This window comes from Coniosporium apollinis, assembly GCF_000281105.1.
Source record: "Coniosporium apollinis CBS 100218 chromosome Unknown supercont1.20, whole genome shotgun sequence".
Lineage (NCBI taxonomy): Eukaryota > Fungi > Ascomycota > Dothideomycetes > Coniosporium > Coniosporium apollinis.
The window spans coordinates 411,209-433,127 of NW_006913282.1; the positions used below are offsets into that span (position 1 = coordinate 411,209).

A 21,919-nucleotide genomic window follows, 5' to 3' on the forward strand; every position below is an offset into this window, starting at 1 on the left:
GGTGGCTAGGGCGGGACAATCACAATTCTCCATGATTCTCGGTCAATGCCTTCGGACGATGTGCCAGCACTCTCCCTTCATTTGCAATGACGAAAAAGACCAGCTCTAGCTTGAAGTTCTGTCCTTCAGGTATCTAACCATGACGGTTTGGGTGCTGGTAGGATTGTTCCAGAACACTCACCAAATCCTACCAGCTCCGAATTGTCGCCACCACACCATCCTCGAATGGTAACACGATCTCCATCCTCCAAGAAAGTACGCTTAATCGTGGAGGATACGTCATAGCTCCGTTTGCCCCCATTGGAAGCCTCGAGCAAGGAGGCCAGAGTCCCAGGTTCTGTGCCACTGATTGTCCCTGACCCGATTAGATCACCCACTTCTAGAGGGCAACCTCCTATTGTGTGGTGAGCGATCATCTGTGCGAAGGAATACACGAGATTGCGGGACAAAGTTGCCGTGTCACCATTGGTTGCTTGAGTGAGCTCTTGTCAGCATCGGAATCCCAATAAAGGGCGGGCACCCGCTCAAATTACTTGTCATCTCGACTTCCAGATCGATGTCATAGACATTCTCCCCCCGCGCTTCCTGCAGATATGGATGCAGCTTCGTATCATTTAATACTCCGGGAGCATGAAACGGTTCCAGAGCGTCTTTCAGCACAACCCAAGGGCTGATGGTCGTTGCAAAAGTTTTGGCATTGAAAGAGCCCAAGGGGACCGCCTCCCAGGCTTGTGTGTCCCGAGCCGACCAGTCGTTCAGCAGGACACAGCCAAAGATGTGTCTTTCGGCTTCATTTACATTGATGGGCTTGCCGAGCTTGTTGCCCTTGCACAGCAGCGCCCCCAACTCGAGCTCAATGTCAAGCCGGCGACAAGGCCCGAAGCTTGACTCGGTTGTAGACGGGGTGTCCAAGAATTGTCCCAGAGGTCGGCATACATCCGTGCCGGAAAGCACGACCGATGAAGCTCGTGAGTTATAGGCCACCGGCAGATGGAGATAGTTGGGTTGCAAGGCCTTTGCAGGACCCCTGAATATGCAGCCACAGTTGTACGCGTGGTTTTTGCCGGCGAAGAAATCGGTGTACCCTCCAATCTTCATGGGCAGGTGCATTGTGACTTGATCTCTCCGAAAGAGACTCGCGCGTCGGGTTTCGATATTGCCTCTCAGGACACCAGGGAATGGTCTTTCCTTTGCAAAGATATTTTGCAAGTACTTGCGCACCTTGGCGTGAACATCCTGGCCAAGTGCGGCGAAATCGTTCAGCGTAGGCTGTGAGAAGGTTGCGATATGGGCAGAAGCGAAGTCTTCCACGAAACCTTGGTGGCGCGCAAACTCATGTAGGTCCAGGACATGGTCTCCGATAGCGACTGCCGCATGCTTCTCGGCTGAAGGTGAAGTTGTAATGATTCTAAATGGTATGTTTGCTAGCGAAAAGTGCGACCCCTTGGGTATATCCAGCCAACTGCCATGAGTCGCCATGATTCTTTGTTGAATGCTATCTCTGAACGTCCATGTTGCCACGTATTGGCTTTTAAGACATGATGCCGAGCTTGTATCCATACTGTTTGATGAGACTGTTAGTTGGCATTACTGTGTTCAATAACCTTTCAGCTCAGAAAAACGCCATTGACCGTTGGGAGAGATACTGCGACGGGTTTTCCGGCGGATGTTCTCTGCGACAACACAATGATCAAGCTCAGCAAATGGTCTGTGTGGACTCTTGCAGTACGTTCAGCAGAATAGCAAAAAGGCAGATCTACCTTCTGCTGAGTTTGTGCCACAGCACAGGAGCATCGCTGTTTAAGGCTCTTGATCAGTAGTCAGGATGCCCCTCACAAATTTCGAGACACCGAAGAGATATTCGTACCAGACTGGTTTCCTTGCCAATCTAGAGTAGATGATGTTTAATTTGGTATTATTGATGCACAGCAAGGCTAACTCTCCTGGGCCAGAACGGAGGCTATCCCAGGAGCCTTGCCAATCGGACAGAACTCACCTCAAAAATGTCCGTACGGTCTTTACGCTGAGAAGATCTCAGGCACTTCATTTACGGCGCCACGGTGGGAGAATCAACAGACATGGGTGTATCGCATCATTCCATCAGCATCTCACGCTGCGTTCGAGGCCGTGCCTTGTGACAACAGTCTGGAAGCAAAGTTCAATTACATTCCTGATCAGCTCCGATGGGATCCTTTTGATGTCAACACGGATGTTGACTGGATCCGAGGCTTGAACATGGTCGCCGGGGCGGGTGATCCTGCTCTTAAGAACGGCGTCGCTTACTATATCTACGGCGCCACCCGGTCAATGGCTGAGAAGACTGCATTCTACAATTCCGACGGCGACATGCTCATTGTGCCGCAGCTGGGCGCGCTTGATATCTGGACGGAAATGGGTCGGCTACTCGTTCGACCCAACGAAATCTGTGTCTTACCTCGTGGTATCAGATACCGAGTCGATCTCGTGGACAACCAGCCGATCAGGGGGTTCGTACTGGAGATCTACAATGGACACTTCCAGCTTCCCGAACTTGGACCCATAGGTTCGAACTGCTTAGCAAACGCCCGAGATTTCCAGATACCTGTCGCGGTATACACCTATGATACCAAGTCGACCTGGACGGTATACACCAAATTCCGAGGCCGACTCTTCTGTACCAGCCAAACTCATACGCCGTTTGATGTTGTCGCTTGGGAAGGGAGATATTACCCATATAAGTACGATCTGGGTCGCTTCAACACCATCGAGACCATCTCGTATGATCACCCGGACCCGTCACTGAATACTGTTCTCACCGCGACGTCCAACGCCCATCCCGGGACCGCCATCGCCGACTTTGTCATTTTCCCGCCTCGTTGGCTCGTGGCTGAAGATACCTTTCGGCCTCCGTCTTACCACCGCAACTGCATGAGCGAGTTCATGGGCCTGATCCAAGGTTCTTATATCGCCAAGGGAGGCGGTAAAGGCGGCTTTCAGGCAGCTGGGGCCAGCCTGCACAATTGCATGAGCAGCCATGGCCCAGACTCTGCAGCGTTTGACAAAGCCTCCAACGAGGAGCTTGTACCTGTCAAGGCGAGCGTGGGGAGCATGGCGTTCATGTTCGAGAGCTGTTATATGGTTGGCATCACAGACTGGGGGTTGACAAAGTGTTCTAAATTGCAGCCAAAGTACTGCGAGGAAAGTTGGGGAGGACTTCGAGATTATTTCCAGCCGCCCAGGGCGGCAGCGAATGGCGAGAATGGAGTGCATTAGGCGCTGCGTACTGCAGCATCCCAGAGAGGGCGATGATGCTCAGTGTTGCTGGCTTGCACAAAATCGAAGAATAACAGGATCATGTGTCTGCGATAAGGCATATATGACAGGTCGTACGTTGTTACATACCCCCTTCTGTCTGTTTGAAACGTCAAGCAACCAAACGAGGACGCTCCATTGCTGGGCAGACATCGAATTACACTACCCTGTGCGATATAGCGATGTCATCGTACGAGATATTTATGGTGTAGGTGAGATGTGATGTGGCGCAGGCGAGAACAGAAATTACTTGGGCCTAGTTAGGCCCGGCAGGGGCCAATGAGGGATGCTTGTACAGAGGCCTGAAAAGTCGATCAGTGTGCCACTCTAGGCGACTGTGGGAGTGATAGTACTAAGCACCGAGCTTACGTAATAGGTAGGCCGAGCCCGAGGCGCATTTTGTGACGTTTAGGTACTTCTTAACTAGCTTCACAACCTCCCTGGAAACTCAACTCTCCCTCCACACTATTCTGTTCCAGCCTTATGTGTACATGCCGCTCCGCTCCTTCCCATTCAAGTAACAATGTTGGCATGATCTTCCGTCGTTTGCTGACCCAATCTCTCGAAGCCCATAATTACCAGGCCACACCCTCACGTTGACCTACGACTCGAAGTTATTATACCCACGCGATGCAAGAAGCTGGGAGACCAAAACGCCCAAGAGCACTTCAGGCGTGTGACGTGTGCCGCGCCAGAAAGAACCGCTGTAGCGAAGACCGACCATGCACTTATTGCGTTGGTGAGCTGTGTGTGCGGTATCTGGACCAATTCCATGTGGCTTACCCAAGATCGCACAGAGCATGACTTGGAGTGTACATATTCGCGCGGTTACCGTGATAAAAGACAAAGACCACAGCAAGTGCACCCTGATTCAGATTATGTTGCCCGGCTGACCTCACTGTAAAATGCCAATTTCACAGTTTGAACAACATGTTACAAGCATCAATTCTCCACGCTTCACTCAAGGGCCCATATCGGGCACCATCGACTTCTTGCCGAACAATGTCAATCAGACGGCGACCCTCGACGAGCGTCCTGTTCAACAGTCACGCTCTATTGCTGTTGGTCAAACCCAGCAGCAAGGCGCGGCATCTGTTCCATCGACCATGGACGAGAACAGCTGCACCCCATCTACAATCACACGTCGAAACACTGCGTCTGACGTGATGGATACCAACCTGCACACAAGCAACCTAGAATTCTATGGGTCGGCCTCATCGGTCGCATTTCTCCGCCATGTGGAAACGTTATCGAATTGTCGGACCACGGGTCCTTTAGCTGGACCACCGGAACGATCGTTGGCTTCACTTTTGCACAACACTGATTTCCAACCCGACATGTCGCACAGCATGCCTGTGGCACCACGAGAGGCGGACCTGAACCCTGACCGCTTTCATTTCCGCGTAGCAAGGCGATTCCTCGATGCTTACTTCTCCAATATCCACCACATCCAGCCTTTGTTCGAAGAAGAGGTGTTTCTCGCTCGCTGCGAAGATCTGTGGTTCAACAGACCAGGCAAACAGCCTTTGTCCTTTGTCGCTCTTTACTATGCCACTTTGAGTTTGGGCAGCCTCGTCATGACGTTCGAAAACCCCGAAATATATGGAGCAGATCGATTCACGTGGAGTCGCAAGCTGTTCAACGACGCACTTGCTGTCGTGATACGACTTGGCACAGCAACAGATGCAGAAATGGTCCAGTGTTTTTACATGATGGTAAGCTAGTATCCCAGCTGAGAAACCGCACCGGCTCTAAGCACTAACGACACTAATTGCCTGAAGAGCAAAATATGCCAGCACGAGCTCAATCCTCACGGTATGCCGAGCTTGACCTTGCTCCTTGTGTTGTCCTCTCTCACACCTCTCTTTAGTCGCATACCTATATTCCGGCCAAGCGGCAAGAACCTCGTTGGCAATCGGGATCAACCGGAGCCCCATCAGTCTAGATGCAGCTGACCCGCGGGCTTCAACGGCAGCATCAAAAACGTGGTGGTAGGATATCCCGAGTCTTTGCTCTTTCATGACCACGTTGCTAAAGCTGAGTAGGGCTGTTTACTGCCTTGACATGTATGGTGAGAGTCAATTTCAAAGTAAAGCACAGCACTGAGAAACGCATAGACAGACCAGCTTTGCTCTGGGAAGACCCGATAGCCTCGGTCCTGATCAATACCACACACAATATCTTCCCACGGCAACTTCAGGAGCATCAATTTCGAGTCCTCACGTTCTGCAGATTGTTCCATGCATGGTTGGCCTGTCGCGGATTATGCGAAAAGTGGCGCTCGATTTGTACACCCAGCCGTGCGAAATGGAACAACAGCTCCACCGAGCGAAAGCACTCGACGCTCAGTTGGAGCATTGGCTCGAACAAGTTCCCTCACATCTTCGGTCTGAGCACCAGAGTGGCTCGGATCTTTGCTTGAAACCGCGGCGCCTCGCCAGCTACACCAAGAAGCAGTCAGTCGTGTTACGACTTCGTAAGCATTGGGAACAACTCCACTTCGAACCCAGTTGATTCTGACCACGCTCCAGGCTACCTCAACCTTCGCATGGTAATTCATGCCGTGTTCATGATTGATGCGAAAACAGCCAGGTCAGAGGAGGCCGCGTTCCTTCGAGAATGCCAGTGCCGGTGTATTCAATCTGCAGAAGGTGCAATCGATTTGATGTATTCAACATTTTGCACAGACGACTACTTCCAGACCTGGTATGTGTCCTGTGCCATCGAGCACTCCAATGACGAAAAGCAAATTCCTTACAACGTTCAACTGACCCTTGGTAAACTTTTTTTAGGTGGTACAACTCGACGTATACCTTGTTTGCCGTCAGCATACTGCTCGCCGTGGTCTTTCGTCAGCTTGCGAGAACTCAGCAAGCACTCAAGAATCTTTTCGCCCACATTGACCGTGCGATTGTGGTACTTGAAGCTATGGATGACTGTTTAGTCGCCAGAAATGCGGCAGCCATCATCAAGCGAACACTCGCTCGAGCCAGAAAAGTACCCCAGCCGGCCTTGGTTGCACAACAGTCCTCATCGTCCCAGGATGCGGACCTCAATGGCGCGCTACGTCCTCCCGTCAACGCGGAGCACCAAACAGAATCTGACAATGTTGACATACTGTTACAGTCTCATGCGATGGACGGTGATGATCTTGGTGAGAATGTGGGCGACCTTGATTGGCTTAGCACCTATCCTTTTGATGACACCCAGCAGGCTTTATTCTGGACAGAGTGGGCTCATGAGATCGACACTCTTGGAACATAGTATATAGCATCATTTGGTACATGTTCTCGACTATCATCTAGAAGACATGGTCTAATCTACCTAGTGGACAGTTTTTGTCCTTCTGAATCCACCGTCCACCGTTTAGCCCACAGTTCAATGCTGCCTGATCCCTTACCTAGCAGAATCCCCAGAGGCCAGGGACAGCACAATCGAGGAAGGATACTCGGGCCCGGTGTGGACGACATGCTTGCCACGGTTGAGATTTCTGGGGACACGATCCAATGCAGGGAACTCTGGCAGCGTCACCTCATGACCCTTTATCTCTAGCCGGATGGACTCCCCAGGTCCGAAAATGAAGCCAGAGGGCCACAGTGGGATGTCGAGACAAACAATCTGACCCGGCGGGATCTTGTCCTCGCTGTCGTGAGGATGCCACGCTACAGCGGGAGCAAGCATCGCGGTCTGCTCCTTGGTGAGGGTCGGGTCAGCGCTCAGTTGCCGGTGAGAAGCTCGAAGTCTGCCATTGGGGCCCAAGTATTTGAAAATGTTCAGGTTTGGGACATCTTCGGCGGTGGTCCCTGCCGGGAGGGCCTCGAGAGGAATGTTCACCTGCACCAATGGCTGGCCGTCTGCATCGAGTTTTCGACAAATGACGTAGACGTCTAGATCATCGGTTTCAGCGCAGGACATGCACAATTTGACTTGGGAATAGCCAATCAGTTCGGTATAGGTGTTGAATTTGTGGACGAAGTGCGCGCCGTCGTCATCCCAGGAGTCGGATTGGTAGCTGATCGAAGAAGGCTCGCCGGGAGCACCGCCTTCGTTCATCGTTGCGGTCTTGCCATCCAAGAAGAATATTCGATGCTCGACGTAGCTGGGTGGGTATACGGACTCAGGCCTGTTCACAATACAGTCGCGGTTAAACCCGAGTAAGCTGTGCCGCACTTTAGGCGTCGACTCCCAGTCATTGGCCTTTTCGTAAAGGTATCGATCGAAGAATTTTTGCAGGTCATCGTTTGCCCATTTCTGGTACATATCATACCACTCCTGAGTGTGATGGATCCGTAGCCTATTCACTCAAGTCAGAAATGTTTGTTCAAGACTCATGAAGCTCGGACACAACGGACCACTTGTCTTTTGATGACGAGAACAGGAACCCCCTGATCGTGCCCTCGGTGTGCAGCATCGTCGAGAAGCTCGCCAAAGCGTAAACCGGAACGTCGATTTGAGCGAACTTCGCACTTTTATCGTCCCAGTACTGGTTCCAAAGTGGATATTGACGGGTCATAGCACCTGTATCTTCCTGCCGGTTCTTGCCTGTATAGGTTGAGAGGTTTTAGCAATTTGTACATGCTGCCAAAGGATATGAGTGTGTCACACCACAGTAGCCGCTACCGCGATAGTCAATAAAAGCATAGTTCGGGATGCCACCTCTGCCAAGCAGTTCACGATAATAGTCTGCAATGCCCTCCCAGGGAGCAATGGCCTTCAAATGAGGTGGTCGTTCCGCAGCAATAAACCTGCAAGACGAATTAGTTCTTGTCGGTCTGATAAGCCAGAAAATCAGTCTGCCGCTTGCACATACCACTGGGCGGCAGCAAGGTATGAGTTACCGGCAAAAGCAACGGCTCCGTTGCACCACTGCTGGGAAGCGATGCATTCGACGGCATCGTATCCGTCCCGGCCATCCTAGATCGCAGTACGTTGTTCAGCTTGATAAATCGTGCCAGGATATGTTCAGTTCTGGGCATGCTCACTTGCGTCCCTAGCATGAACATGTCTCCGTCAGAATCGAAGACGCCACGAGAATCCACGTTGACAGTCGCATAACCTCGAGGACACCATTCCGCCGGATCTAAAGCCTCGAATTTTTCGAGGTCACTGGTCCAATCTCTTGGTATTCCAGCCCGCCAGGGGACCCTATCAAGGCTCTGAAAGCCTGGAGGAAAGACTCAGCGTGTCAAGGGGCAGAAACGGTTGAGAGACGCACCATTGCCTTGCTTTCCATAAGGACTCCATGCCAATATGGCCGGGACAGGCTGATTGTCCGACGGCACAGGTCGAAAAACATCCGCCCAGATCGTAGCACCGTCTCGCAAAGGGATACGAAAATCTCTCTCAAAGATCAAGTCTTCATCCAATGCACGTCGTCCTTCTGCTTTCTGCCATCCTTTGGCGAGTACTTCTTTGGATGGACCAAATTGGTACCAACGCTTGCTGAAGTCACGATTTGCTTCTTTAAAGAGTACCTCGATGCCGCCGACATTAGTAGTCATGCTGTCACTGGTGAGACTTCTGGAGGTCCCTTTACCGGATATCACACACCGACAAGACTTCAGTTAATCTACAATTGGTCTAAATACTAGTACGTGAGACCTTCCACGAGCGACCACGGGCTTTTCCGGCCTGGCCTGGTCTGGCGCGGGCGTGGTCGGACCTGGAGACTCCCGACGATTTTTAAGCAAGCAGCCGCCGGGTTCCTTAGTGCCGCCGGAAGACCCGGCGGCCGCCTATTCCGGACAGATTAGTCTGGGCCCATTTTTGTCCCCACGGGGCTCTAAGCAACGAGCATCCAGAAGCGATAATTATTAGAGTTATTAATAGAATACTATCTTCTTCTCTCTAGAATTCTCATTGAGTATAACTTTGTACTAGATCTGTCACGGTCCAGGCCACGGTGAGGTGGCCTGGACGGCAAGAGCCAACTAAACGATAGGTATATAGTCGGTCGCATTAAGACAACGCGACTATCACTCAATTAATTATATATTTATAACTATTTAGAGATATATAGATCTAATCGTGATATATAGTAGCTAAAAAGTATACTATAGGATTCGACTATTTAATCGACTCTACTAGCTATTACTATATAGCGCTAAAAAGACTTCCGCACTATATTTAGTAAGCCGACTAAAGCGTTGCATTAACTCTACTAAACTAGCGCCTCTCACGATTGTACTAACCTAGTAGCACTCTCTATAGTTACACTAATAAGATACTAACTAGGTTCAATTCATTTCGATACTTACTAGCTACTATATAGTTCGCTATACTACTATCGCGACCTTAATTAACTAATAGTCTTAGGTCTTTCTCGATCTAACCTTATTTACTAGGCCCTATTTAAAAAGTAACTACGGTCTAACTTACTAATTAGAAATCAAGCTAGAGGCTAGATCCTTTCTTACTAGTAATACACTAAATCCATCTACCTTGCTACTAACTAACCTATACTCTCTCTCTTCTCTTTCTCTTTCTCTCTTCTCTTACTCCCTCTTAACTCCTACTTTTACTTCTATCTCCTTTAATACTTAAGGTATTACCTTATTATTATCTTAAGTTAACGGAACTCTATTATTCTAGTAAGCCTTTAAGCTAGCTACCTTAATAGAGATTCTCCTAGATCTACTTATAGCTACTATTAGGACTATATACTACATCCGAGCCTTTACGGAAGAGATTCTAAGCTATAAGTCTATTATTATAAAAGAAAAGGTTAATAAGCTCTAAGGCTTTATTATCAATTACTTTCCCTTCCCCCTAATATTCGATAAGGCTATCTAAGAATAGGCTAGAGGACTAAGCTACCTAATTAACTAGATAATTAGTATTAATAGTAAATACTTTATTAATCTTACCCTCTATTAGTTCTAAAGAGACACTTAATTTATTAAAGAGTTCTCTTTCTACCTAGGCTAGGAGTAAGATAACAAACTAACTTCTAGAGGAATACTAGAAAGACACTACCTAGTTAAAACTAATAGAACTCCTATAGCCTTAACTCTAGCCGTTCTAGCTACACTAGCGCCCCTAGGTTTCTAGCTAGATTATAGATTAGAAACCTCGCAACCTATTATTCTATCTAATACTACTATACTAGTAATAATAAACTTATCTCTACTCTCTACTATTTTATTATTAAGAGCCTTCGAAGAACCGTTCGCATCTAGAAAAGACTTTAAGCGTAAGTATTAGCTAATTAATAAGGACGCCTTCTAAGCCCTAAGAGAACCCCTTCCTCTATTAAAGTTATTACTAGAGGACCGATTAGTTTAGGACAACGCCCTAACTATTACTTAAGCCTTATATAAGGGCCTATAAAGGACTGAGAGTTAGAATCAACCTATATACTAATATATAGCACCTTTAATAATATAAGAGACGATAGTTCCACCTTATTATTCCTCTCCTACTAAGTCTATTCTAAGAGAAGAAGGACCTAACTACAACGTCCCTCTAGTAAAGAATCTACTATTAGCTTTTACCTCTTAGTAGACCTAGGCTATATAGCTACTCTTATAGTAAGTAATTAACTCTACCTAAGAGTCTATTAACTAGAAATAGCTAGAGAGGAATCGACGTATAAGGGAGACTAAAGTAGGGCTTAGTACCCTAGCCGAACCACTAATAGCTCCAACTCCTTTAGACTAGCTCTTTAAAAGGCTAAGACGTACTTAGAAAGAACTATACTATTAACCCTACCTAACACCTAATATAGAAAAAGCGGAAGAAGACTACTAACCTTAATAATATTTCTTCTCTAAAGATATCGGCTTCTTTAATCTAGACCTAGATACTAAGAAGTTTTCTAGAGGAGATTTTATTAATAAGAATAGAAAGATCTACTATTAAAGTATCCACCCCTTTATTAATATAGTAAAGAACGCTCGCATCTTCTATTTAGCTAAAGTAATTTATATAAACCTCTATAAGTGCTTACGTGGCTCCACCTAATAATAATATATTAACTAACTCTCCCTAATATAGTATAAGTACCTAACTAACGGTAATAGAATTAAATACTAGATTAAATACTTAACTAATAAGTATAAGAAGCACTCTACCGCGGCTTAGAACGCTTTAGAGAATAAACGCTATATACTCTAAAATATCCAGAATAGCCGCCCGATTACCGAATTCGTCCTATTAATAATTCATAATTTAAGGAATAGAGGTATTAAGACTATTAAAGAATAACTAGTTTAAGTCTAAAACTATATTAACCTAGTACTTAGGCTTACCCTCTAATAGCCCGGACCGTTAACTACTATAGAAGACTTAATCGATTAGCTTAAATAAAAAAAGAAGACCTAGAAAGATATCTACTAATAGTAGTCTTAGTATAATAAGGAAAGGAACTTAAGTAAGAATAAACTAAATAGATATAAGGGGAACGATTAAGGCTAGGGTAAGAGTTTTAGTTAACACTCTAACCCTTCCACTTAATATAATTACTCCTAAAAATCTAACCCCCTATAGTAATAACTACTAAGCGTAAGTAAGAGGTACGTGACAATAATAAAGCGCCTATATATTACTTTAAGAAATAAGCTAAGGTAAAGCGGCTAAGCAACCTAATCCTCTAGCTATTCTAATAAGCTATAAGGTAATCACTAGTCGAATAAGCTAAGGAACGATTTAAATAAGAACACTAGTAGGAACTATAGGAAGTCTATAGGGACCTACTATATTAATACGAATCTAGCCGAGAACGTGAAGTATTCCTCTAATTAGGAAAAAACCTTAGTCTAAAATATAAAGGACTAGAATAATAACTCTCTCTCCGACGTAATTACTAGGAAAAATAGATTTAAGTTAGAAGGAGCCTTTATAGATTTTATTGAATTCTACTAACTACCGCTAGTAGTTACATTAAAGCTAATACTAATCCTACCCGCGCTAATAACGTCTAAGATACCTCTTATCTATAAATATCTCACCTATAGTTCTATCTTTAACTCCGGGAATAAGCTGCACTAGTATATTTATCTAGTCTATAAAAAGTAAAACTACTAACCCTCTATTTAGCTACTAGAGATACTAATATTCTAGGTCTAGATAGACTTACCGCTACTAGTTATTAAATTAATAGCCCCTCTATTTACTACTAAACCCGGCTAAAGCTTCTAGTAGTATAAATATATAATAATTAAAGGCCGCCTTACGCTAGAAGCGGCGGACAAAGACTACTATATTAATATATGCTACCTACTTGCAGCTATAGATAGAAGGCATCTAAAGGATATTACCCTAACCGCCCTAATTGCTAAACTAGAGAATTCTACTAGAATTTAAGGAGTTAGAGGCGATATAATATCTTACTATAAAATTATAGTTATTAATATCTAGTTTCTAGTAAAGCTAGACGGCTAGAGTATACTTATTAAAACTAGTCGTAAGTGCTATATTATAAATAACCTCGCTCCTAAAATATTAATCGGGATAGATATTATCGACTAAAAGAAAATAAATATTAATATCTATAAAAGGTCTATTACGTTTAGTATCGTATAGAGCGTGGAGGCCTATATATAAGTAACTCCTAAGACGCCTAAGGTTAACGCGATAGTAAGATATACTAAGAGATTAACTATTTTAGTAAAATTAAGAGTAAGCGTCTAGATTACCTATACTACCAACCTACTCTCTAGAATAGAGTATCTCTTTAACCTATAAGTATTAAGTAATTAGTAAGCCTTTCTTTAGATAGGGGGAAGTATCTATATCTATATTACGAATAATAGATTCACGCATATTATAATTCAAAATAATAGGCACCGCCCTATTATAGTATATAAGCACATGCGCCTAGGCTTCCTAACTAATAGTAAGCCTAAAGAATACTACGTATTAGAAGTATTAGAATATAGCCTAGTAACTATTAATCTAGAGAACGTGACGCTACCTCTAGATTATCTACTAGTTAAAAAAAGCGCTCTAGAAATAACTCTAAATAATAGAATTATAATCTATAGAAATCTAGAGGCCGTTAAATGTCTCTTAGAAGTAGTAACTAGATACTCTAACCTCTAGGTCGATAAAAGTGTAACTATTAATATCCCTAAGAACTAAAGAATAAGAATTCCCCTTATAAAGAGATAGTAGAAGACTAATCTACTAATAAAGCTGTATCCGCTTTCTATAAAGAACCGAGCGGTAGTAGATAAAACATTTAATAAGCTCCACTATTAAGGAAAAATAGATTAGTTAAAGTAATTAAATCTAATAGGCTTTCTAGTCTTTATAGTATAGCGCTTAATTCCGATAAAGAATAGTACTATATAATAAAAATTAAGGGCTGTTATTAATATCTAAGGCCTTAATACTATCTCCGTTAAAGATAGTTACCTAGTACCCTTATAAGCCGACCTTATCTTATTACTTAAGGGTTACTCCTATATCTTAACCGTTAACGCGGTAAGCTTTTTCTATTAGTAGCTAGTAGTAGAGTCCAATAAATAGAAATTCGTAATTAATAGTTATAGGGGATAAGAGATTCTTAAGGTCGCCCTAATAGGCTACTATAACTCTATATAGTACGTCTAATAGAGTCTAGATAATATACTACACCCTTTATAAGAATCCGTTAAGGCTTATATTAATAATATAGCTTGCTTTTTAAAGTCGTTAGATAATTACATCTAATACTTAGACGCTCTATTCTCACTCCTAGATAAAGTATAAGTTAGCTTATTACTAAAGAAAAGCTTTCTTAGCTACCTAATAATAAACCTACTAGGGTAAAAGGTTAACGCTTTTAGACTTTCTATAGAGAAGAAACGAATTAAGGCAATTAAGTAGCTACTATTTCTAAGGGACACTTAGGCACTTAAGTATTACCTTAGAGTTACCGAATAGAATAGGGTATACATTCTATACTATATCTAAATTACTAAGCTGCTTTAGATTCTAAAGACTAATCTTCTAAAGGACGCTCTAAAGGTAGGGAATGCTAGACACTCTTTTGCTATAAAGGCTAAGATTAAGCCTACTAAGAAGCTTATTTAGGCGTATAAGCTATTATAAGAATAGCTCTTCCAAATAGAATAGTTAGTATATTATAATACTTTTAGACTGCTTTATATTAATATTAATATATTCCAACTAAAAATTAGCGCTATAATCTACTATATTAAGGGAGACTTAAAACTAATTATAGAAGACTTAAAGCTCCTAGTAAAGTAGAATAATACTTTAACCACTTAGCTAAAAAAGACTTCCGACTTCCTAAGGATATAAATTAAGCCTATTATCTTCTTAACTAGATGCCTAACTCTAGCCGAGAAATAATACTAGCTAATTAAGCTTAAAATAGGCAGTATTATCTTTATATTCTAAAAGATAAAGAACTTTATTTAGGCTTCTCTAAAGACCTACATCTTTACTAACTATTTAGTAATTACAGCTATCGCAAAGTAGATATAGTTCTTAACTATAATATCTACTAATAAGCTTAACCTATATCTAATATAGGCCTTCTAGTATCTAAGCTAATTCAATCTAGACATAAGGTACTATCCTAAATATATATACCTTATACTAGATATACTTAGTCGTCTCTTTAGTAAGGCTTAGAAAGCTCTAGCTAATAAAAACAAGTTAGATATTCTAGATAATATAGCCTTTACCTTCTATATAATCTTAGTATAAGTTAGTAATAACTTTATGGCTAGAGCTAAGGTAGGCTATAAGGTAGATAAGCACTAAAAGTAGATTATCTTTATAATTAATAATTCGCAGATAAAAGACGGTACCTCTCTATAAAAACTATAGTTTTTCTAAAAGAATAGACTTATTTACTTCTATAACCTAAATAGTAAGGAGCGCTTCTATATTCTACTAGTATTAGAAAAGAAGGTCTTCGACCTCTACTATAACTAGAAGTTTCACGTAGAATACTACTAGTCGCAGGAGAAGATTACGAACGACTTTATAATTAAAGGCCTTATATTAAAACTTAAGGCTTATATCTAATACTACCTAGAGTGTCTACTAAACTAGATCTAGAGGCTCTAATCTTATAGCTAGCTTAACTCTATTAAGAGCCTACTAGTACCCTTCTATATAGTCGCTTATAACTTTATAATAAAACTACCACCTACTAGTTATCTATTTAATACTCTTCTTATAATAATAGATAAGTTCTCTAAGCGAATTCTACTAGTTCTAGGGGAGGAGATATAGCTAGTAACTAAATAGGTAGCTATATAGCTTGCGGCCCTATAAGGGTATAAGTAGAGTATTCCCTCTAGGTTTATTTTATATAGAGATATACAGTTCCTATTAGCCTTTTAAAAGGGCGTTTTTAATAAACTTAGTATTTAAATACTAATAAGTACTACCTACTATCCCTAGACAGATAGGTAGAGCGAATGTACTAATTAGACTATAGAGATCGCTCTATGCTACTTTCTCTTAACTAACTCTAAGGTATAATAGACGGAACCCTTAAGTTAGATCTAAGAAACTCTAAATAATATAACAAATAGCTCTACGAGACTATTACTAAACTAAATACTATATAGATTTAATACTTAAGACTCGCTCCTAGCCCTTATAGAGCTATAATAAGAGAATAGGGAGGCGCTATACTAGAAATTCCCGCTAAGCGGCTTTAGAAGCAATTACATTCGCGAATACTACTATAAAGTACTACTATAACTAGTAGTATAAGCTATTAAAGCTATAGTCTAGCTAGTAGGCCTATCTAAAGCTATATAAGGGATATAAAGTCCCTAGTCACATAAACCGGAAGCTCTTATACTAATAGATAGGCTCTTTTATAATTAAGAGAGCCGTTAGCACCCTCGCTTATAAGTTAGATCTTCCCCTACTAATAAAGATCTATCTAGTAATCTTAGTGGCGCAGTTAGAACTAGCACTCTAAGGAGAAGACTCCTACTAAAGGAAACTAAACCTAGAGCCTAGCCCTATTACTATAGAGGCTAAGAACAATAATAGGGATAGCTTTAAGATTAAATAAGTCCTATTAAGACGTCTCTTTAGAAAGCCTACACGCTACTAATACCTTATTAAATAGAAAGGGTGGAGCCTCTCGCATAATATATAGTATAATGAGAAGAACCTCGCTAACACTAGAGACCTAGTTAATATATATAATAAGCAGCATTCTAGAGAGGGTTTAGAGGCTAAGAGAAAGGAATAAACTTAGTAGATAAAGAAGCTAAAGGAAGGTGGTAGTAATACTATAAAATACACCTCTAAGGCTCTAGTCGTGGCTTCTAAGCCTATTACTATATTATAACTAGGCCTAAATACCCTAGCACGAGTGGAAATACCTATTACCTATAGGTAGAGGAGCCTAAGTAACGAATTATAATAAATTAATTAGTTTATAGAGTTAGGCGTTCTAGAAAGAAATAGAAATTATTAAGTATAAGAAGACTAGCGGCCACTATGTTATAAAGACTATTATTATTAATTAGATTATATATACCTAGATTACTCCGTAAAAGGCAACATACTTTACCTTATATATATAATAAACGCATGAGCCTTTACGTTTAGATTATTGATTATAATAACTAGAAACCTCATACTATATAAAGCCTAGCACCTATAACTATTGCATTAAACCTAAGTATTAAGTAGATTATTATAGTCTTATTACTATAAGTGTACTAATAAACCTATTTTAATTTAGTAAATATTAACGCGTACCTTCTTACTAACCTTAAATAGCGTATCACCGCATAAGATAGGGCGATAGTAATATCCCTTTTTAAATCTCTTATCTTAGTATACACAACTAGAAGATAGCTTACTAAAGTAATAGAAGCGATAATTATTATAATCTATATAGTAAAAAGAGTGAACAATAACTACCTAGATAACTAGTTATAGAATAGGGCTTATATCTAGAACCTCTTCACGAAAGAGTATACTAATAACTAACTAATCCTAGAATTCGCGAAGAACGCAATAAACTAGATTTAGACTAAGGCTAACTAGCTATAGTTAAATATCTATATTATACTTAAGAAGCTGCAAGTCGCAATTAAAGTATTCTCACTAATTAATATAAATGTTAATGTTACTACTCTCCGAAATATCGACAACTTAAAGGAGTTAACTAATAAGATTCTATTGTGGGTAGAGGATTTAAGTATAGACTCAGGTGAGTAGGTCGTACGCGTCCGCGGAGGTGAGATATTAAGGTAGGACTATTAAGGCGGCGATAGGATTACGGTAATAGGTTATATAAGGCTAAATAATATATAGAACAAGTGTGGTAATACTTAATACTATAATATAACTAATACTAACTATCTTAGTTCTCTAATTAATTAATAAAGATCCTTAAACCTTAGCACGCGCACCCTATACTAGCTTCCACGTAATAAACCTCCCGTACTACCACAACCCTAGCAAGGCTTCTAATCCCTATTATTAATACTTAACCTTTAGCAGCTAACTAAACCGCTAAAAATATACCTACTACATCTAAACTATCTAACCTTAGATACATCTACTAGAGTCTCCTAGAAGTATATAATAGTAAGGAGGGAGAGAAGTAGGTAGCTTTTACCTTAGTACTAAACTAGTACTAATTTTGTAAGTAGCTAGTCTATAATAGGTCCCTCTTTAATAAGAGTACCTTAACAAAGAACGTTTATCTAGAGCTAGTCTCTATTAAGGAACTTTATAGTCTACTCGCTAGCGGAGGGAACTTTCTAGAAGGTAAAGCTAAGGTTATAGCTAACTAGATAGGAATATAGTTCCCTAGTACCTTTATAAAAAAAGAATAGGTCTATAGATTAGTCCGAAACGTGGTGGATCTATATATAAGAAGGGAGAAGATTGATAATAGAGAGTATCTCTAATAGTATAGTAATTATATTACCTTAAGGTAGTAATAAATATTATATTAGAGAGACGCGGAGTAATCGCTACTCTACTAACCCTATATTAGAGATAGACTAGAGCTCTTTTAACTAACTTTTGAGAGGAATAGTCTAGAGTACTTTCTAGGTATCTATAGGCTAATTAATCTACCCTCCCTTATAAATCTAAATAATTACTATAGGCTTACCCTACTAAAAGGTGTTAAGGTCTCTATATTTTAAAAGAATAGAACCTTAAAGAAACAATATTATATAGTCCGCAATATTAACTCTAATATTAGTTTAAATATACCTATTCTACTAGTAGTAATCTTAAACTCGAACCTAGATACTAATACTTAGAAATAGCTAGAGGAGGAAGAAGCTATAAAGACTAGAGTCTAGGGCTTTAGTAAGGCAAGTGCTGCCTCTCTAATAACTATAGACTCCGTAAAGAAGACGTAAGTTAATATAATAGAGCTAGGTAGCCCGATTAAGAGAAAGATAAAGTAGTTAATTAGTACGACTCCTACTACCCTAGTACCTATAAGTAACCCTACTATCTAGCCTAAGATAATAGCGGAGGAAATTAAACGAGCCTTTAATAAGAAATATAGTAATAAGTTAGATAAAGAGACTATAACTATTAGTAAGCTCTAGAAGAAGCTAGCGGAAGTAAAGAATAAGCTATAAAAGAAAAGAGAACGCGTTATAAGACGCGATGCAGCCCTAAAAGCGTTAAAGTAGTGCTATAACTACTAAGTAATAACTCTCTATAAGATATCTAATACGCTAGATCGCGTTATTATCTTAAAAGAAAACTTTAGTACTATTATCTATAACTTCACGCTATATAGTATAAAGGTTCTTTAAAAAGATTCCCTACTTATAAATATTCTTAATAAGTGGGTTACTAAGTATCTATAGTAATAAAGTGAGGAGCTAGAGGAGTTCCTCTAAGATATTAATTTAGCTCTAGCTAATACACTAGCCCTCCGCTAGTTAGAATTATAAAGAAATATCTCTAATCTATAGAGAAAAACCTTTAATAGGGAGGAATAAGTTTTCACCCCTCTACTTCTAATAATCTAGAGGCTTAACGTAATAAAGTATAAGGTTACTAAGCCTATACCGCTACTATTCCCTATAGGCAATATGCCCCTACTAGTTAAAAAGACTTAAGCTAAACGCTACACTCTTTCTACTCTAATAGTAGCAATCTTCTAGATACCGTAAGGCTAGAGCAGGTAAGCTAACCTATAAGCACCCCCTACTAGTAGCTAGTAGCGGAAGAGAGGCTAACGCCCCTATAAGCTTACCTATTACGCCTTATAAACGCAAGGCTTCGCTAGTAAATCTTATAGGCTCTAAAACTATTAAAAAAACTAGAACGGTAAGCGCCTTACTATCTCTCCCTACCTTAATAGTATACCTCCTACTAGTTACTTTAACGGCTAGTTCCTTACGCGAATAAGGCTATATTATTCTAGACTCGCCACTTTGCAATAATAAGTTCCTAAGTAATTATAATAGTAATAACTATCGCGATACTACTCCCGGCTCTCCTACTACCTAACTAAGTAACTTAAACCTTTTATATAGGCTTTTTTTATTAAGCTTTATTACGAACCCTATAAGTATCTACTCTACCTTCTTATTTACCTAATATATCGCACTAGTAGGTCGGCACGCGCTGTCTATTATTTAAAACTAAAACCTTATTATAGGACAACACACTTCTCTCTTTCTCTCTAAATAACGTAGAGCTACTAGATAATAGCGTGCTCTCTCTCTCTCTTCTATTTTCCTTAATAGTAGCTTGTTTTCCTTTATTTATTTCTTTACTCGCTTCTATTACTTATCTACTCTTCGCAATAGCGCTCCTTATATAAATAGGCTAGAGGGTATAGTCTAGCTAACTAAGTAGAGGATTAATTAGGAGAGGTAGTACTTACTTTTACTTATAACCTTTAAGAACGAAGATATATACTTATTCACAGCGGTATATATCACGGTTTAAGCTATAGTGAGGTAGCCTAGATAGTAAGAGCTAACTAAATAATAGGTATATAGTCGGTCGCGTTAAGACAACGCGACTATCACTTAATTAATTATATATTCACGACTATTTAGAGATATACAGATCCAATCGTGATAAGATCTGCGTTTTCAGAGTAGAATACTATTAGCAATTTAGTTTTACAAGATCTTAAATCTAGTTCTATATTAGTATAACGCGCTGCTATCTCTAGATAATAATAATAATTATTAGAGGTAGTAATAATTCTAGTTAAAGAGTTAGAGAAAAGTATAAGATATAATAAAGTTAAATTAATATTATAAGATAATAATTAGATATATTATAAAAATATAAGATTCTCATATTAAGTTAAGTATAATTCTAAGCTATACTATAGTATAAAATCGTCTATCTATATACTATAGCCTAGAGTAAGTATCTATATATTTTATTTAGCCTACTTAGTATACTCGATTCCTAATTATACTAAGTATACTAATTACTTACTTAGTAGCACCCTAGTACTTAGTTTACTTATAATCTCTTAATACTAAATTCTCGCTTAGTAGCGCGCCGCATCTCTATTTATAATAATTAGAACTCTTACTATATAATTTGCTGCTAGTTATAGCTAATATATATAATTATATAAAACTACGAACTTTAATCTATCTATTAGCTATTAAAGATTCTTTCTAATAGTCTATCTAGTTCTTTTGAATTAATATTAGATAGAATACCTTGTTTCAGAAACTAAGTCTATAGTAATCCTCTAGTCTCCTTGTTAGAAATTCATACTTCACTAGGAGGTGGACTCTACTATGCACGGCAGGGTCGGAATCGGTCACCGAACCCCAGATCCAAACATGACGTATGGGGTATCAGATGGCTCCTGATGGCCCGTGCGCAACTGAGCTCATGACTTGGGCCAGAGCTTCAGAGACGGTAGCTTAACACACACGACGAACCATCATCTGCAATTGTCCTTCAAGCTTGCCATAATTGCAATTGACAAACCTTCGTCCTTTACAATGTCTCTCCTACGATCAAGTCTGAGCTCCACGCTCCTCCGCCCGTTCCTGCGCGCAGCTCCCCGCGCTACACTCCCAATCACCTCCCAGCGCTTCGCCGGCGACTACGGCGGTGGTGAAGGCGACCCAGTCGGCGAGAATCCACAAGACCAGGGCCCCAGCAAGTCGAGCGACCTCGAGCACCCGGGTCCACCACCGCCAAAGGTCGGCCAGGGCACCGGAACGACACCCACGAAGGCCACGAGCGAGGGCCACACGGGCGGGACGTCCTCATCAGGGGACTCTTCTTCTTCGGCTTCGTCCCAGCAGAGCAGTGGAGGCGGCAATGGCGGAGACAAGACGAAAGGTGCGCAGCCAAAGATCCTAGACACAAGCCCTCCCGACGCCTCGGAGCAGAGCCAGGACGTCAAGCAACACAACAAGGAGATGGAGAACCGTGCTGAGAAGGCGCCTGAGAAGACTGATGATCCGAACGCGAGCGATAAGCAGAAGGTTGACAAGGGGTTCTGGGCTGGTGAGTGTCTCGTGACTCCATCCAGCACGCCGAGTGTTGTTGCTTTTTGTTCAATGGCTAACTCGTCCGCTTCATCAGGGCACGGAGGAGTGGGAGAGACCAACGAGGGGCCGGAAAAGCAAAACTAAACTGGGCTGGGCTTGTTGTAAAGCAATTGTACTGTATGCTTATTACTGCCATGTTTGATTGGACCTGCTGCTGCTGCTGCTTT

At 41.3% G+C, this 21,919-nt stretch overlaps 5 protein-coding genes across 5 annotated transcripts; 3 read left to right on the plus strand and 2 right to left on the minus strand.

The window, feature by feature from the left end:
- Positions 1–459: 459 nt before the first annotated feature.
- On the minus strand, positions 460–1,479 carry W97_04628 (uncharacterized protein; the record flags this gene model as incomplete). Its single annotated transcript, XM_007782517.1, has 1 exon — positions 460–1,479. One exon carries the CDS (start codon positions 1,477–1,479, stop codon positions 460–462), a length of 1,020 nt encoding a protein of 339 aa, XP_007780707.1.
- A 346-nt stretch (positions 1,480–1,825) lies between these two features.
- W97_04629 (homogentisate 1,2-dioxygenase) lies at positions 1,826–3,252 on the plus strand (the record flags this gene model as incomplete). The annotated part of the gene is made up of 2 exons (XM_007782518.1): positions 1,826–1,893; positions 1,953–3,252. 2 exons carry the CDS (start codon positions 1,826–1,828, stop codon positions 3,250–3,252), a joined length of 1,368 nt encoding a protein of 455 aa, XP_007780708.1.
- Positions 3,253–4,628: 1,376 nt separating this feature from the next.
- W97_04630 (uncharacterized protein) lies at positions 4,629–6,555 on the plus strand (the record flags this gene model as incomplete). Its single annotated transcript, XM_007782519.1, has 7 exons — positions 4,629–5,006; positions 5,073–5,106; positions 5,162–5,282; positions 5,337–5,357; positions 5,409–5,767; positions 5,823–5,997; positions 6,084–6,555. 7 exons carry the CDS (start codon positions 4,629–4,631, stop codon positions 6,553–6,555), a joined length of 1,560 nt encoding a protein of 519 aa, XP_007780709.1.
- Positions 6,556–6,687: 132 nt separating this feature from the next.
- On the minus strand, positions 6,688–8,792 carry W97_04631 (uncharacterized protein; the record flags this gene model as incomplete). Its single annotated transcript, XM_007782520.1, has 6 exons — positions 6,688–7,585; positions 7,644–7,833; positions 7,897–8,036; positions 8,102–8,205; positions 8,274–8,455; positions 8,507–8,792. The coding sequence occupies 6 exons, from the start codon at positions 8,790–8,792 to the stop codon at positions 6,688–6,690; spliced, it is 1,800 nt and encodes a 599-aa protein (XP_007780710.1).
- Positions 8,793–21,194: 12,402 nt separating this feature from the next.
- On the plus strand, positions 21,195–21,836 carry W97_04632 (uncharacterized protein; the record flags this gene model as incomplete). The annotated part of the gene is made up of 2 exons (XM_007782521.1): positions 21,195–21,708; positions 21,787–21,836. The coding sequence occupies 2 exons, from the start codon at positions 21,195–21,197 to the stop codon at positions 21,834–21,836; spliced, it is 564 nt and encodes a 187-aa protein (XP_007780711.1).
- Positions 21,837–21,919: the final 83 nt, after the last annotated feature.